At 43.3% G+C, this 15,593-nt stretch overlaps 1 protein-coding gene across 5 annotated transcripts; it reads right to left on the bottom strand.

The window, feature by feature from the left end:
- Positions 1-1,620: 1,620 nt before the first annotated feature.
- On the bottom strand, positions 1,621-14,245 carry ibtk (inhibitor of Bruton agammaglobulinemia tyrosine kinase). 5 transcript variants are annotated; one of them, XM_029839033.1, is made up of 29 exons: positions 14,079-14,245; positions 12,723-13,541; positions 12,554-12,650; positions 12,096-12,220; positions 10,690-10,800; positions 10,383-10,553; positions 10,174-10,291; positions 9,758-9,938; positions 9,394-9,517; positions 9,057-9,234; positions 8,721-8,874; positions 7,853-8,237; positions 7,495-7,748; positions 7,330-7,416; positions 7,166-7,248; positions 7,042-7,079; positions 6,858-6,954; positions 6,675-6,776; positions 6,365-6,482; positions 6,053-6,113; positions 5,698-5,825; positions 5,479-5,591; positions 5,223-5,368; positions 4,981-5,090; positions 4,754-4,867; positions 4,543-4,686; positions 4,086-4,292; positions 2,356-2,476; positions 1,621-2,132 (listed from the first exon to the last, which is right to left on the bottom strand). In XM_029839033.1, the coding sequence occupies exons 2-29, from the start codon at positions 13,134-13,136 to the stop codon at positions 2,007-2,009; spliced, it is 4,107 nt and encodes a 1,368-aa protein (XP_029694893.1). In that variant the 5' UTR covers positions 13,137-13,541; positions 14,079-14,245; the 3' UTR covers positions 1,621-2,006. The 5 variants fall into 5 exon arrangements, with proteins under 5 accessions (XP_029694893.1, XP_011603638.2, XP_029694895.1 ...); XM_011605336.2 differs by having other exon boundaries at positions 4,772-4,867; XM_029839035.1 differs by having other exon boundaries at positions 4,754-4,864.
- Between the last annotated feature and the right edge of the window lie 1,348 nt (positions 14,246-15,593).

Raw genomic sequence — 15,593 nt, 5'->3', positions numbered from 1 at the left:
ATCTGGGTGATTCTTTGAACTCCCCCCTCCGTAACTGAGATGAAGGCCTGCATTCAAACCAGAGAAGAGTATGAAGACCTCTTCTGTCTACTCCTGCATTAGAATTGTGGGCACTCGGCTCCTAATGGCTTCTAATCAGCAGCCTGATTGAAGGTTTAATAAGCAGCACCAGACATCTGAGCCCCGTGCATACGATGTGGCGTCTGCTTAGCATACAGTACGGACTGTGACCGTTAAATGCACGGCAGCATTAATCCGGCCTCCCTCCTGCGTCAGATCCCACCTAAAACTCCTGCAATTTCCATCTAATGCTGCAGAAAAGAAAGAAACGCGAGGCCCAGCGATGGCCTTTGTTACTTGCAGGGGGAAAGCTTCACATCAACAGGCCGCTCTGACAAGTCCTTAAAGAGTTTCCAGCTCACCCAGAATGTGGCTGCACATGTGCTGACAAGAACTACCACAGCGATCATATTTCTCTCATACTGGCTGCTCCAGATTGGCTGCAGGTCAAACCCGGAGCAGGCTCCATAAAGCTTCTCCTGCCTTTGCGATCAGGCCCCCTAACCCCCCCCCCCCCCCCCCCCCCCCCCCCCCCCCCCCCCCTCCCCCCCTCCCCCCCTCCCCCACCAAGACTCCCCGCTCAAGCACTTAATGCTTGAAGACCCGGTGACATCTTTGACTTATTAAAGCTCATCTCTTCACAAACCTGACAAGCGTTGCCGTGGCGATTCATTTGATGGGTTTTATTCCTATGTCAGCAGATCAGGCTGGTCTGTTTTTTTTCCTTGCAAACTGTCAACAATTGCATGCGATCAATCATTTTTAAGAAATGACTGACAGTCTGATGAGAGGCGAGTCGGTGTTTGACTTGCAAGCTGTCGAGAAAATATGATTGATGCTTTTGAAGGAGATGCTGGCGATGCACGCCTCTCACACACGCAGCAAACACTCTTGGGGCGGGGTGCTCCTTCGAAACATTCCAGGTTGTCCACGTTTGCGTTTTCGGGCCCGTGGACGGATGCCAGGCGTCAGACCTTTTCCTCCGTGGCTTCAGTCCGCACGTCATCTCTGCGCCAGCTAATAGAGCCTAATCCGTTATTAATATTTTCCCAGCGAGCAGCCTCCCCCCCCGACTCCTGATGCGATGCTCAATCTGCAATCACAGCCAATTAGCCCACAACAGCCACTCTCGCTGTTCAGTTCGGGGTCAACAGTTAATCACGGGCTGAGACTTGATAATGGACCTCTGCTCATGCGGGGCAGCTCAAGTGTCGAGATGGGCAGATTAAATGTTACCTCGATTAGACGCGGTCTGACTAGCGCTTCTACGAAAAGGACAAAAAAGATTGGCCGTGATTTCGGTAATTAAAACCAGCTCCAGTCCCTCTGCCATGGAAGTCAAGGGACTGGAGACAGAACAGAAGAACAGCTGATATATTGTCTTCTTTTTTTTTTGTCCCCTCCAACATGCTTTAAACTGAAACAAAAACGGCATCTGATGATTAAAACGGTCCAGATCAGGAGTTCTAAATGCATTTGTTGACAAAAGGAGATAAAGAAAAGAGGTGAAGACGACACTGGAGAAAGAGGAAATGCTGAAAACGGAATTTCAGACTCGTGTTGCTGCTCTACAACTACTTTATAGTTTGTATTTCTGATATCACATTCAAAATGCACATTTCCACCCAGTCAAAGCACTGCAAACATCCTCGATAAGAGACACTTCCAAATGATGCCTTCAGAGCCTCTACTGATGTTTTCTTTGGCAACAGTGACCTCACATAATTAACAATTATCCTCTAAAGTCCCACTAAACTATATAGTGGGACAGATAAAGACATGCACGAGTGATCACAGTCCCAGAGTCTCTTTGGGATCACATCCATAAAGGAAATAAAAAACAGCTTATGCAAGTTTGCGCGAGGCTTGTCCAACGCCGGGGACGAGTGCATCTGAAGCAGGCTAACGGAGGGACCTCCTCCCAGTGACGCCTGGGCTTCGTAACATCAGTGTTTCTTCCAGGTGGGGGCCGCGACGGGACCTCTGGAAGACCTCTCCACGATTATCAGCTCGTCTGGGTTGTCACGCGCCCGATAATGCAGCAGAAGGTCCTGGATTGCCCGCTCTTCAATCTATGAGAACCATGTTAAAAAACACGTCAGTAGTGGGGGAAAAAGTGATGTGGAGGGGGGGGGGGGGGCATCTTGTGCAAGGACTGCAGTCACAAGAAGACTCCAACCACCCCCCCTTTAGCAAACAGTGAAGGCAGCTGCTGGGATTAATGGGAGGAAACGTGCTGCGTGGTTTCCATACATCTGTGAAAGAATGCCAGCGTGCACGGGCATGGCGGGTTACCTGGATGAGAGCCAGCGGCTTTTCTCGGCTGCGGATCAGCGCGGCTTGCTGCTGCTTCTCCTCCTCCACGATGGAGGCGAAGGTGACTGTGGAGGGCAGGGTCGGGCTGCCCACCCAGGGCCTGAGGGGGACAGACGTCACAGAGGGACAAGGGAACATGCACGGTCACGATGGATGTTACAATAGACAGATTCCACCCCCGAATCGCTGGATTATGAGCAAAAAACACCAGATTTTTCCAATCACGCTCCAGACGTATTTACAAAGAAACAATTTCCTATCATAACTTTGCTAACTGATAATAAACACGTGTGCACACTCACCAATAAAAAAAAAAGGATTTATTGGCCAGGCATTACCTTCTAATGCACTTATGTCTTCTGTTTGTTTCTGTTTGCATCTGAATTTGTATATATTTGTATACTTGTCCGCATTTGTTTAATTCAATAACTGTTTGTGCAGCACTTTCAAGCCGCCCTGTGTTGTACTTGTGCAATCTAAATAATTTCACCCACATGGATGAAATACGAGCTCTGTAAGAAGACACATTTCCATGATGAATATTTATAGTGCTAGGAATAGATCCCCGTATTTTCCTAATCCACATTAATTCACAACAGATGTGTCCGCATGCGAGAGATCACATTATCTACCTATAGTCCCTCTCTTGGGTACGCGTGGGTGAACGCCCGCTCCGTCCCCGTGCGCCATCTCGGATGGCATTTTTCTTGTGTAATTAACAATTTGCGTCGGTTTACATTTACCGCGTTAAGTCGTTTTTGACCTTTGGCGACACAGTTATTGCCATCGACGTTGCCGGGGACGACGGCTGCACAAGGGAGATGAGGGATTGGCTATGCCACTCAGTGGAAAAACAGTTGTGTATTAACACCATTTAAAGCTGGTCTCGACGCCGATGAGGACGCGTGTTGAGGTCATATGGAAAATGGAAGCTGCGTTTGTGGGTGCAAATGGTAAAACCTGTGGAAATGTTCACTCAAGACACACAAGGGGGAAAAATATCTGAGGCTGCTGACAGTGAACTCTCTCCACACGTCGAGGAACCTTAAAGCTTTCCCTTCTGCGCAATCCATTGTGCCGTCAGGGCTGCCCTTATCAATACCGATTACCATCGCTAGCTTTGCTCCGGTGACTCACACCGCTGTTTGACACCTCTGACACCTTTTCCGTTTGCCAGGAAACTGCCCAGATAACTGCAAAAATACCCCAGGTCATTTCACCTCATCAAATGAGAGTTTTTGCATCTGGTTTTTATATTCCTCCCCCAGTTTAGCTAAAAAAAAAAAAAAAAAAAGCTACTCTACATTCATGAAAACCTGTTGCGTGGTGGCTTAAGTATAAAGACATTTGTGGAGCAGAGCTCACGCTGTTTGTGATCGCTGTGTTTGTCCAGCTGTCTGCGGGCAGGTCACCTCAGCTGTACTGGGTCACTTTGACAGTGTTGTGGAGGTTTAGGTCAATAGTCTTCCATTTATTTTTTTTTAACTTTCCTGGGAAATCAAACCTTCATGAATGTCACTTACAATCTTTGTTTATTCCACAGTTTTCTATTCAGAAATTTTCTTAACCTTTTCAAACCAGAAAATAAACTTAAAGCTATTAATGTGATATTTTACTTCTTTGAAAGGCAAATGCAGTTTGTTTTTTTTACTGGTGCAACAGTGCCACCTAGTGGAAAGCAACAAAATAGTGTAGGAGCGGACACGCACCCAGCTGGTCTCTCTGGTTCGCTGCCCTCCTCACATTTGAAGGTGACCACCTTCCTGGTTGATGGAGCAGGAGCGGCAGAGGTCCCCTGGGAATTTCGACCCCTCTGGAGTCCCACTTGTCCCGCTCTGATCGAATGATTCTCCTCCTCCTCCTCTAGCAATGCTCGAAGTGAGCATGACACCGGAGGAGATTGGATTGGTGTTGCCCTGCAGAACAATGGGAGAGTTAATATACACAGCATATTAAAATCAATCCAGTATAGAAGTGGAAAAATTACTGCAAATACCACAAAATTAAAACCAAATACCGAATGTTAATGCCTAAAAACATCACACTTAACAATTAAAGCAACAGTGGAAACTAACAAAGTTAATATTATAGCTAAAATTATAATAAAAAACAATATGTTTATAAAATCTTAATGATATAAGCAGGGCTGACATGTCGGTCACTCACCAGGCCTTCCCGCTGCTTTTGGAAGGGGCGACTGTCTGGGTTGGTTTGGATATATTGGATTCCACACTGGCCTCTTTGTTGGCCATGGCCAAGATCTTCCTCTGTTTTTGGGACAGTTTAGCAGGACCAGGGGAGTGCTTCATGCTGGCAACGACACAGGTAAAGGTTTCTCACCGACACCGGTAAAAGGAGGCAATGATCTATGTCACACCTTAAAGACATCTCACACCTTCCAGGGCTTTTAGGAGTCAGGCTCTGAAGAGAGTTGGCCTCCATATCCATGATTGTTCTGAGATCCAAGATTGGGGGTGGACAAGCAGGGCTGCTGATTAGAAAACCACAGACACACAGATGGATTTTCAGGATAAATACCAAAACCCTGCCATTAAAAAGAACTTTTCAATGCAAATGATCTTATAAATTGTGGTCAAGTCTCACCGGGGAAGGACTTTGGGGACTGGCTTTGGAGCCGAATAATGGGAAATAAACAGCTCATCCTTCAGGGCAGGGGGGGTGTTGGGGGGTGTCTCTAACCTATGAGCAAACGTCTTGAAAAAAAAGACAAATATTTTTTCATCATTTCCAGCAGCGTATTCTTATTCCTTTAAGCAGCCCCCCCATCATTCATCATAAACATTGACCTTTTCAGTAGCCAGCATATAAAACTGTCAGCAATTAACCTCAGTTTTGTCTTGGGAGATGGGTGACTGAACATCTCTGGGACTCCCAACCCCCATGCAGCTCCCCTCCGAGTCGGACATGAGCAGCTCCTGCAGCGACTCATTAGAGTTCACCTTCTCTGACTTCACCATGGAAGGAGAGATCACTGACAAGAGGGGAAATAGTTTTATTAACACAATGGGATTCTTTAAAATACTGAGGAATAATGAGAGGATAGCTAGCCTTCAAACATCAGACTGTCTACGTGTCGTGTACCTGCAGCAGGGGGACTCTGAATGATATCAGAAAGCGTGTAGCCACCAGAGCTGTCAGAGCGCCGCCTCGGCTTCTTTTTGGCCTTTATCTTGGCCTTCTTGAACTGGATTTCCCTGATAAAGTCATAGCATTTCTTACTTGGTAGAATGTAAACACACGTGTATCACATTACACCTTTTATCAGACCTTCTGAGGTCAGACATTAAAGTGGATGTATACCTGTAGGACTGATCCAACTCTACTTTGGTTTTGGAGCTGAACACAGAGTCCATGTCTTCATCTTCATACGCCTTCAGGTCCGGAGCACCAATGTATGGAGTGATGATTCTCCTTTGCATGGCAGGAATCTAAATAATAGAAAGGACCGGCTTCATTCAAATTGAAACACATGAACAGCATCACAAATACTTTATGTGTGACAATGCACACAAGTCAAATTTTTAATTTCCTACAGATTTCAAGCCGAGGCGTGCGCTGCATTATGTGGGAAATGAATCCAGCAGAGATTAAAAAATAAAATAAATCAAGAGTAAGGGAACAATAGCGATTGTGATTCGGGGGAATGGTGACTCACCGTCCTCCTATAGGCTGCAGAGAGCTCCACAAGCACTTCATCCCTCAGAACATCCAGTGCTCTGACAGCAACACATAAAAATAGGCAATAAGGTTCAGGAAATTAGAAGTTATCATTTTCGTTACACCCTGCTTGTGAAAGGTCTAGCCTGAAAAACATTTCCACACCCAGGATTGCATCACATTAACACCGCAATTTATTTAGCAAGCTACATGTTGTGTTTTTAATTATAGGAACTATTGTGCAAGTAATCAAAGAAATAAAAGGATATTAAAATATTCAGAGACATTGGGTTAATTGTTTTATTCTCACTTTAACTCCAGCAGGGCAGTTATGTTGAGCACAATGAACTGGAAACAGGAGAGTTTGAGCTGTTGGGCATTGTACATGGTGGCAAACTCCAGCAGCTCTGCTGCGTTCTTCAGAGTCACTGTGAAAGAGCCCAGAACGTAGCTTAAATGAGGACGTGGACAAAACGCTTGGGAGATGCAACTGTGTCTATAGTTGTTCTAAAATACCATTTACAAACCAAATGTGCTTCTAACCTCAAAGCCATAACTTCAACTTATACGGGTATATCAGCTAAGACTGGCTGGAAGGACATTGTGAAAGATAAACCTACGGTTCTCAGTAATGACGACCTCACACATCTCCTTCAGCCTGGTGATAAGCAGCTGGTCAGCCACAACCAACACATTGCAGACAAACTCTACGTTCAGGGACTCTGAAGCAAAAACATCAAGCAAATATAACAGCACATAACACAGAGCACTTCAAGATTTGTTACATTTTCCTGGGGGATTACCTCTAATGGTAGGAGACTCATCCGTGTAAATATATTCCAGGATGGCCTGAAGAACCTCTGAGCTCGTTGGCATCTCAAGTGCAGTACATGCTGTGGCCTGAAGGGGGAGCAACCCACCCTCTCAACAATTACAGTTCTATACTTAAAAATTGAATTAATAAAATTAAATAAAGACCTTGCTCACCTCAATCCAGGGACTTCCAAGCATACTATTAAAGTATTCTGAAAGGTGGAGAGGGGAAATAAAAATTCTTTCTCCCTTTACTAATGCGTATAAATAGATTTGTGCCAACATGTCAACTACTTACCCAACCTTGCACAAAGGACACTTTTGTGGCAAGGGAATTCTTTCCCATCTTCCGATTTCAGAGTCACATCATGCAGATAGGAGCTGCACAAACGCAGAACCAGACTCATCAGAAATGTTCTTTTTGTACGAGCTCCCGCAGTTCACATCTGCTTCTCTACGTACCATTTCTTCTGGTAGAATTTTGGCTTGTTGCCACTTTTCCTGTTTACAACATTGATCTTTCCATTTTCATATTTGACTCCATCCAGTCTGCCAAACAATAAAGTAGGATTAATATGAAATGACATTAGCCTTAAACCTGCGCTGATAATTGGTGGACGCTCTCACCGTGCAGACAGGCTCCCAAGGCCCAGCTTTTTTGCAACAGCCTGTAAGGCTTTGACTGGGTTTGCCCCACCCTCGTTGGCCTCGGCCTTGTCACCTTTGCCCCCTTTTGCCTTCTTGCCAGGTTTAGCATTCCTGCTCTTGACCTTGACATCTTCTTTGGCTGCAGTGGGAAGAGACCGATACACCTCCAGAGCTGATCGGCCTCTCACATTCAAGTCCTGCAGGCTACTAATAAGTCTTTCTTCGTTCGATTCCTGGTCAAAGCAGATAGTGAACATAGTTTCGATTAAATAAACACAGTCCTTCAATGCATAGCTGCATAGCAAATAAGTATACAGGTTTGTTTTTGTTTCCCCACCTTGGTTTGCCCCATCTGGGCCACTGGGACTCTGGGCTTGGCCCCGTGAACTAGCAGCTCACACGAGTCAGTGTAGATGAAGTCCAGGGCATATTCCAACATATCTGCAGGAATATTCTCCAAAGCAATCAAATCACAGCCCACAGCATCTTCGCTCTTCCTTGCTTCTTCCCCAAGCTCCTCCCCGATCTCGCTGTGGTCCGACACAAAGAGTTTCCGGAAGAACTCGGACCTCATGGACAAGATGTACTTGTGGGCTGCAAAGGTGCGATCGCCGGCTTGGAGGGTCACATCATGGATGCTGTCCATTTCATCTGCTTCCTCAAGGAGTTGCCCAAAATGTTTGGAGAAGGAGGATGGAGAAATGATGGGAATCTCACACAAGCTGGATTGAAGCCAAAAAAGAGTTTTCATTAATTTAATACAGAGAAAAACACAGCCATGACTACAACAAGGCCTAACTGGATGAATAACAATTATTTCAGTAAAGAGAAGAAACATAAATAACTCAACCACACAAGATAAACTTGCATTATGCAACTTCCAGATTAGTGTGCCCACATTAACGTCTCCAAAAAAATATAGATTTAGTAAGTAAAACCTTCTTTAAGCCTTAATATAATGCAGTCTTAAGAATACTAAACACAGTTATGACCTTTTTTTGAGTATGAAATGAATGTTTCATTCATCTTATACAACATAGCGTTTAGCTGACTTGGACTACCAGATCTATCAAGTGTCTTAAAATATTTATTCCACTTTATTATTTTAATACTTTCATTTTGTAAGTGTAGTGTCAGGATGCTTTAACACTGCAAAGCAGCTCCCACTTGAAATACCATTAAAATCATGAAAGAAGAGCTCCTACTTTGCTTTGGGGTCTGACTGAAGTGCTCCAAAATTTCTTCCTTTAGAGTCCATGGTGACGCTGACAGCTCGGTGGACATGTGGCAGCTTCTCCAGCCGGATTCTTTCAAACACCGTTCCTGCTTCTGAATGACCACAAACCTCCACACTGACTTCTGAAGAATTTCAGAAAGCAAAACAGAAGAATTTAATCATAGAACAAACAGCATTTTAAATACCCTTGAAATTAAAGGTTTTTTCACCATCAAATATTTTATTACCAGTTTAATAAACATCTACTCATTTTAAGACTTAAAATAGTTGCAAATCGTGGATTTCATGACATGTTATTGCCCACCTTTCTTCTCCACATGTTTCTTGTATTCTCCTGCCCACACACCGCTGAAGCCCTCCCCCTCCTGGGTCACAAACATCATGCCATTTTTGCTGAGCGCAACGTCTGCCATGAAAACCTGACGCCCATACGCCCACCGGCACTGTCTCACCGAGCTGTTGCAGGACCGCCAGCAAAACACCTGACGGACATGGCGAAATGGAGGAGGAAAGGCAGCAAAGGTCTTAGTCACTTTCTTTATCTGCAGGGCTGCACACAGGATGATCTGATTTGGGGTTGTGCACATGTATGCTCGCACCACAGGCTAGATATCTACTGAAGATGAGGCATGTTCTCTTACCCTTCCAGCTTCATCTAGAGCCAGAATGTCCACCTTTTCTCCTCCACCATCATTGAGGATCTGTGGAGCAACACGATGGTTGAGGCAACCCCCGCTAACCAGAATCTTCTTGATGTTGAGCTGCCTGAAGAAACATCAGACACAGTTGTGTCAGCAGATCAACATCTGGACCTGTTCATTCTATAATAGAAAAAACAATCCAAATCCTAAAAACGATTAAAAAAAACAAAACAGATTTAACTGCCACAAATGGGTGAATATGCAGTGGAATCAAACTGAAATTACAGTCAATTTTCCTTGCCGCCTGGAAAAACAAAAAGCTTTAATTGCATGCCATTTATAGTTTCTTTACATTCCCATTCACCTTGAGACTATTTTTTTGCACTGGTATTCAGTCAGCAGGTATATGTCGCCCTTCTCCGTTACAACTACGGTAGCGCCGTCGCTCGCCGCTGCCATAGCTATGGTGACATCCTTGTGGTGCAGGGCTGAGACCTGCCGGGGTGCCGTCACACACTTCTCCCCATTAGGATCCAGCAAGTAACCTGGTGATTAAAGCACAACAACATCGAAAGGTATTCAGAAAATTAAAACTTTGTTGAAAAGTCAAACGCAGACTTTCTCATCACTGATATTTTGATAATTTGATAATTTGGCATTTTAAACATAAAGGCCGCCATTGAACAAAAAAAACAAACACTGGAAAGATATTATATTCTTCATACAGAATATGTAAGCATGCATCTACATAATTCCATACAGTAAGTTATGTAACATTACCCAGCTGTCCTCCATTGAGGCCCATTGTGTAGACAGCCTCTTTGGTCCAGAGGACAGTATGAAACCTTCCAGCTGCAACTCCAACAACACTCCTGCCTTTCAAGGTCTTAGAAAACACCTGGATATACACCCATTCGATTATTTGCTCTGCGTTTTAATGAAAATACACATCCTACTTGACAAGTACAAATGTTGCTCTCAAATTCTACCTGTTTGGGGACATATGCTGAGGCTGGAGGGGGAGCAAGGCCCAGCTGGTGAAAGGTGTTGAGGCCAAAGGTGTAAACGTAGCCGCCTTCTGTCAGCACCACTGTGTGGTCTTTAGCAGCTGCTATCTGGGAGCAGTGATGAGAAGTCAAGCCCTCCACCATCCGAGGAACCTGAGGAGGGAAGCGAAGAGAAATGAAATTGAGACGAAAAGCAGACTCCACCTAGAATGTCAGGATCCTGTAAAAGTCCACATGTTTTCCATCAGTTTACCGGGGCCAAAAAAAACTTAAACTGTTATATTCTCACCAAATAAGTCTGTTCATCTCCATGACCAAGTCGTCCTCCCTGTCCATGACCACAGGTAAACACTTGGCCTTTCTGAGACAGAAACACAGAGTGGAACTTGCACAGCACCACCTGTGAGGAAAAAGTGGACACCACAGTAGAATTTGCTCTGCGTTTTAGTTAAAAATACACATCCTATTTGACAAGTACAAATGTTTCTCACATTAGTGTTGATGAAAGCTCCAGCCCTTGAGACATTACCCTCATATCAGAGGGCACCAAGCATCACTTTCCATGCCCCTTGGCCAAGCACTCATGTAGTGACAATAAAACACTATGCCAATAAAGGCCGGGGCACAAGTGGAAATGTAAATACCTCTATTAATAATAGATCACCGCTCTCAAGCTGGCAAAAGAGAGCAGGGATGTTTTACCCAAGTGCCACAATGATTCAGACACTGGCACACATGCACACACACCAGTGTTGCTCACTTAATTAAATACCTGTCATTGCAGAATTAATATTTAACCTTTGGCACCCACTGAATTGGAGGAGGAAGACAAAGACGATACGGTGTGCAACTGGGTCACTGTGTGGTCATGAAAACGGATCCATCACTTTCACCTAATCGACTTTATAAAATTACTGTGCATCAGAACAAGAGGCAAAAAGCACTTTTGAATTTCTCGGCGGCTGTAAATCTACCACCCCACAATTTGAGGCTCATTATGCTGGTGTCAAAGGCAATATTACTGTCACTCAGCACGATATTTTGAGTTGGACATGAAAATACAGTCAGATCTGTAGCATAAAACATGCCAGACATCTGTAAATGTTGAAATCAATCCAAACAAGCTCATTTACTTAATGAATTGGTTGAACACAAGCTAAACAATGCATATCTTCCTTTGCTTTTATCTTTTAGAAGAGGCCAGGTAACCGTGCACAGAGTGGCTCAACGATGCCACAAATGAAGATGATACAGGAAATTACAAAGCTAATCAGCCCTGACCACATCAGCAGCTTCTGTTTGTCTCAAATAAGTGGTGTTTATTTCCCCCCGTGATACACCCACACAGGTCAACAGTTAACTAAGAGTAGCATGCCCAGCAGTATAATGTTCCAGGATTGTATGAAACAAGTGATTAAATTCTTTAAGTATCATTATTCCATTCCAAAGGTTTTCTGTGAATATATGCAAGTAAACCATGTGTGTAGTTCATAAAAAAAACACCTTATATGATTGGTGTTTTATCCAAAATTGTATAAATATATATTATAATATATATATTAATACAGGACTCGGGGGGAAAAGAGTGTTTTGCTGGGTTTACCCAGGTGGTAAGGGCACTCTGCCTTAAACTATAGAAATACAAGCTATTACTCCCTGGAGAGCTGATATAATAGCAGCGTGTTATTAACCAACCTGCTTGATGTAAACTCCCGTCCTGGCAAAAACATCCACCAGCTCAGGGTGTTGTCGGCTCTCCTGATTACCGTGCCCGAGACTGAAATTAGTATTGTTTCCCCATGTGTACACCTCTGTTGGGTCTGTAATGAAAAAGCAAATACAGTTGGAAGCATTGCCTCATAAGAGCTGCTTTTGAAGCTTGGCGTGAGGCCACTTTTGGAACATTTGGGATTACTCTGAATCATGTTTTGCCCGTGTAAAACTCAAGCCTTCTCAAGTAAATAACCACATCAGACACATGTAGGGAGAACTAAGAATGACCCTTTTACATTCAGAAATTCGAATAATAAATCAAAATATATAAACTACAACATTTGACAATCATCTATGAATCTTGCTCCAAGTGTGGATGCAGGATGTTTAGTATCCTACCCAGTTGACTCGGAGTACAATTGCATGCTTGGCGTTCTTACCGGCAGTTTTGAACACAACATGAGATGGTCGGTCCTTCATTGTAATGTCTAAGACGGAGAGGCCCTCCTTGTCGATGGTGGACAGGAGGCCGCCATGCTGTGGGGAAAAAGTACTATTATGCACTGGTCCATTAAGCGATGCTTTTAACCGCCCAACCCAAAAACACACCTTGATCAGTGATATGAGACAGTGAATCTGTCCGTAGAAAGCACTACGATGTAGAGCAGTCCAGCCGGATTCCTTATCTTTCACCGTCAGGTCAGAATTCTTCATCTCCAACAGCCACTCTAAAAGGGCTTTTTTCCCCATAGAAGCTGCCATATGAAGAGCAGTGCGACCGAAGTGATCGCGCAAGGTGGCTGCATTGTGGCAGTGCGATGACAGGAACAGACGCAGCTGACCTTCAGAACCACGCGTTACAGCTGCCACAACATCTTCCGCGTGCTCACGTGAGCGGCATTTGGCGGTGCATTCTGGTGCGGCCAGATTCATCCTGGCCGCCACTAAATCCTTACAGTGAACCTTTTTCCCTTCTTGTTGCAATGTTCGTCTGGAAGGCCACCACCCACAGACGAAAGACATAAACCATAAGAAAGCTGCCCTTGAAGAAGCCTACATGCATTGACAAAAGTACAAAACAGTTCAGAGTGCTAGAATTGTGCTTGTGTTGAGATTCCACCGCACCCTAGCAACTCCAAGAACTTACTGCGGCCCGTTACACTACAGCATTTCAATCAACTCTTGAACACAAAAATAAGGTGCTGATTACAGACAAAATCATGATGATACAAAATGTATACAAAATAGTACAGATAGTTTGAAAAAAAAAATAGCTTCTCCTCTGTATTTTCTTCAATAATTTATACAAGGTAAGAAAACCACTATCATCTAACCTTCCAACAGTCCAACCATCAGATATGAGGGGAAACACCCCTTTCCCCCCAAAATCCTTTTTTATTTTCAAAACTCCATAATTGTAGAGTGAACCTGTGGGAGATAGAAGTGGTAAATGTTAGAATGTTACAGATTTGTGTGGGAGACACAGTGGTGACAGATCAAAATGGCACAAAGTATGCTGAGCTAAAATACAGACGGATCAGAGGTCAGCTGAGTTGGCAGGATTTTACTGACATCTGTCTCGCAGGACTATGTAAACACAATGTTTTTATGTAAAGCCCACATGTATGTAAAGTTACTCTGAATATATTTACACATGCTGAACATGTAATGGGAAGGGTCAAGTTGATTAAATATCAGGGTTATGCAAGAGGGAAAACCAAGCCCAGATGTTTAGACCATGAGAACTGATCTATTTAGAACAAGACTATGTCATATGTCAAAGTCTCAAGTCTGTCTGCCGACAAATAAACGCAGAAAAGGCAAATCTAAATAATCTATGCAACTTTTTAAAAAATACGCCTGTTTAATCGACGGTGTTGGTGGCTAGCTCAAATGACATGTCTCCAGCTTACGTTTGCTAACTCTTTTGCTGCAAATGAAATTACGAAATGCAAAATTTCTCACCTTCCGTTAGATAAAAAAACAAAAGGCCACAGAGCGAGTTGCACTAACGACGAATATCCACTGATTCATAGCTACGAAATGTGAAAAGGGATTTCCAGAAGAGCAATTTTGACAGGACCGGACGTCTGAAACCCTGCAGGTTGAGTAAAAGCCGCTGACCAACGTCGAGACTTCTGATTGGTCGGAGCTTGTACATCGCCGCATTTCATTGGTTAAATCCTCAGCGCAGTCGAAGCTCTGTTGCTGCGCGAATATTATCATGGCGGCTTTTAAAATATTTATTTATTTTATGGGTCATTTTATGTAGAAATTATTCATTGGAACGTTTGAAACAGCAACATTGTAACAATCAAATTATCATTACAATAAAAAACGTGTTTCCATTATACAAAATAAAGTGTAAAAATGGAAAGTAATTTAATGCCTCATATAGACATCATCAAAATGCAATCATTGAATATAATTTATTTGATAACAGACATTATCTCACTAAATTAACTAGAACTAGAGGAGAAAGTCGTTCAGATTAGGAATAAGGATTAAAATTAAGCACTGCAGTAGAAAATTTCACTTCAGCCAAGGCCCCCCACTAATAAAACCACTCAAGTAATTGTCCAAAAATCAAGATGTGAAATATACAGACCATGTAAGGAACATTCTAGAATTTGCTAAAATGATGTTTGTGTTTTTTAACTGAAAAGTTAGAAAGAAAAATAGGAATGGGAACATTTCATCAAACAAGCATATAAATAACATCTGCAAACATTTGTGCCATAAATGCAGAATGCATTACTGATTTGCAATACTAACATGGATGTTTGTTCTTGTTTTTGGGGAAACCAATACAGTTAAAAGGTTTTGGGTTTTTTTTCTTCTAAATCTTAATGAGGCAACTTTTATACCAATTCCAACAATGAAGTATCTTGATTATTGGTCCAACACGAAAAAATATACCCAAACGCCTAAATTCAATAATAGATCATGACCTGAGATTCCACGTGCATGGCTCAAACATATTGTGAGGATTCAGCCGAATCATGATTTTCTCCTTGTCTTAGATGTTGCACAGCCACTGGCTGTTGAACAGCAGCAGGCAGACTAAACGCCCCCGAGGAAGCACTGAGAAAGATTTTACCACACTTTATTTGCATTATTTTAAACGGGGGAATAACCAGTGAAGCCTGCCACGGTTGGCTGACAAGATGAGATGTTCCTGAAATTACTTGGGACGTCACCAGACCTCCCTCAGGGATGCCTATGAGTTCTAACCACCGGGCCAAGCAATTATATCACTCAAACACAGACTCCTTTTCAACATTACATTCATTTTATTAACGTTGTGATAAATACAATTACGGTATTAATGGGAATAACGGTTTTTTATTTTCCTAAAAGGAAAAGTGAATTTAAGCCTAGACTAAAGTTGCTGTCGTTTTCAACTCACCCTCTCCGTCCACAGGATGGTACGGTCCCTTCTTCTGCTGGAAAACGCCGTCCTGCTCCTACGTTTAGTCT

Source organism: Takifugu rubripes, chromosome 7 (genome assembly GCF_901000725.2).
Source record: "Takifugu rubripes chromosome 7, fTakRub1.2, whole genome shotgun sequence".
NCBI classification, from domain to species: Eukaryota; Metazoa; Chordata; class Actinopteri; order Tetraodontiformes; family Tetraodontidae; genus Takifugu; species Takifugu rubripes.
The sequence above is the reverse complement of the archived record's forward strand: the minus strand, read 5'-3'. Positions and strand labels throughout refer to the sequence as shown.

Excerpts from the sequence above, each read along its gene's own strand:
- ibtk (XM_029839033.1), bottom strand. The coding sequence starts at position 13,136 with ATGTCTTTCGTCTGTGGGTGGTGGCCTTCCAGACGAACATTGCAACAA. Across the intron at positions 4,868-4,980 it reads GTCCCCAAAGTCCTTCCCCG|CAGCCCTGCTTGTCCACCCC; the intron begins GTGAGACTTGAC and ends TTTTCTAATCAG. Across the intron at positions 2,133-2,355 it reads AGCCGCTGGCTCTCATCCAG|ATTGAAGAGCGGGCAATCCA; the intron begins GTAACCCGCCAT and ends TGGTTCTCATAG.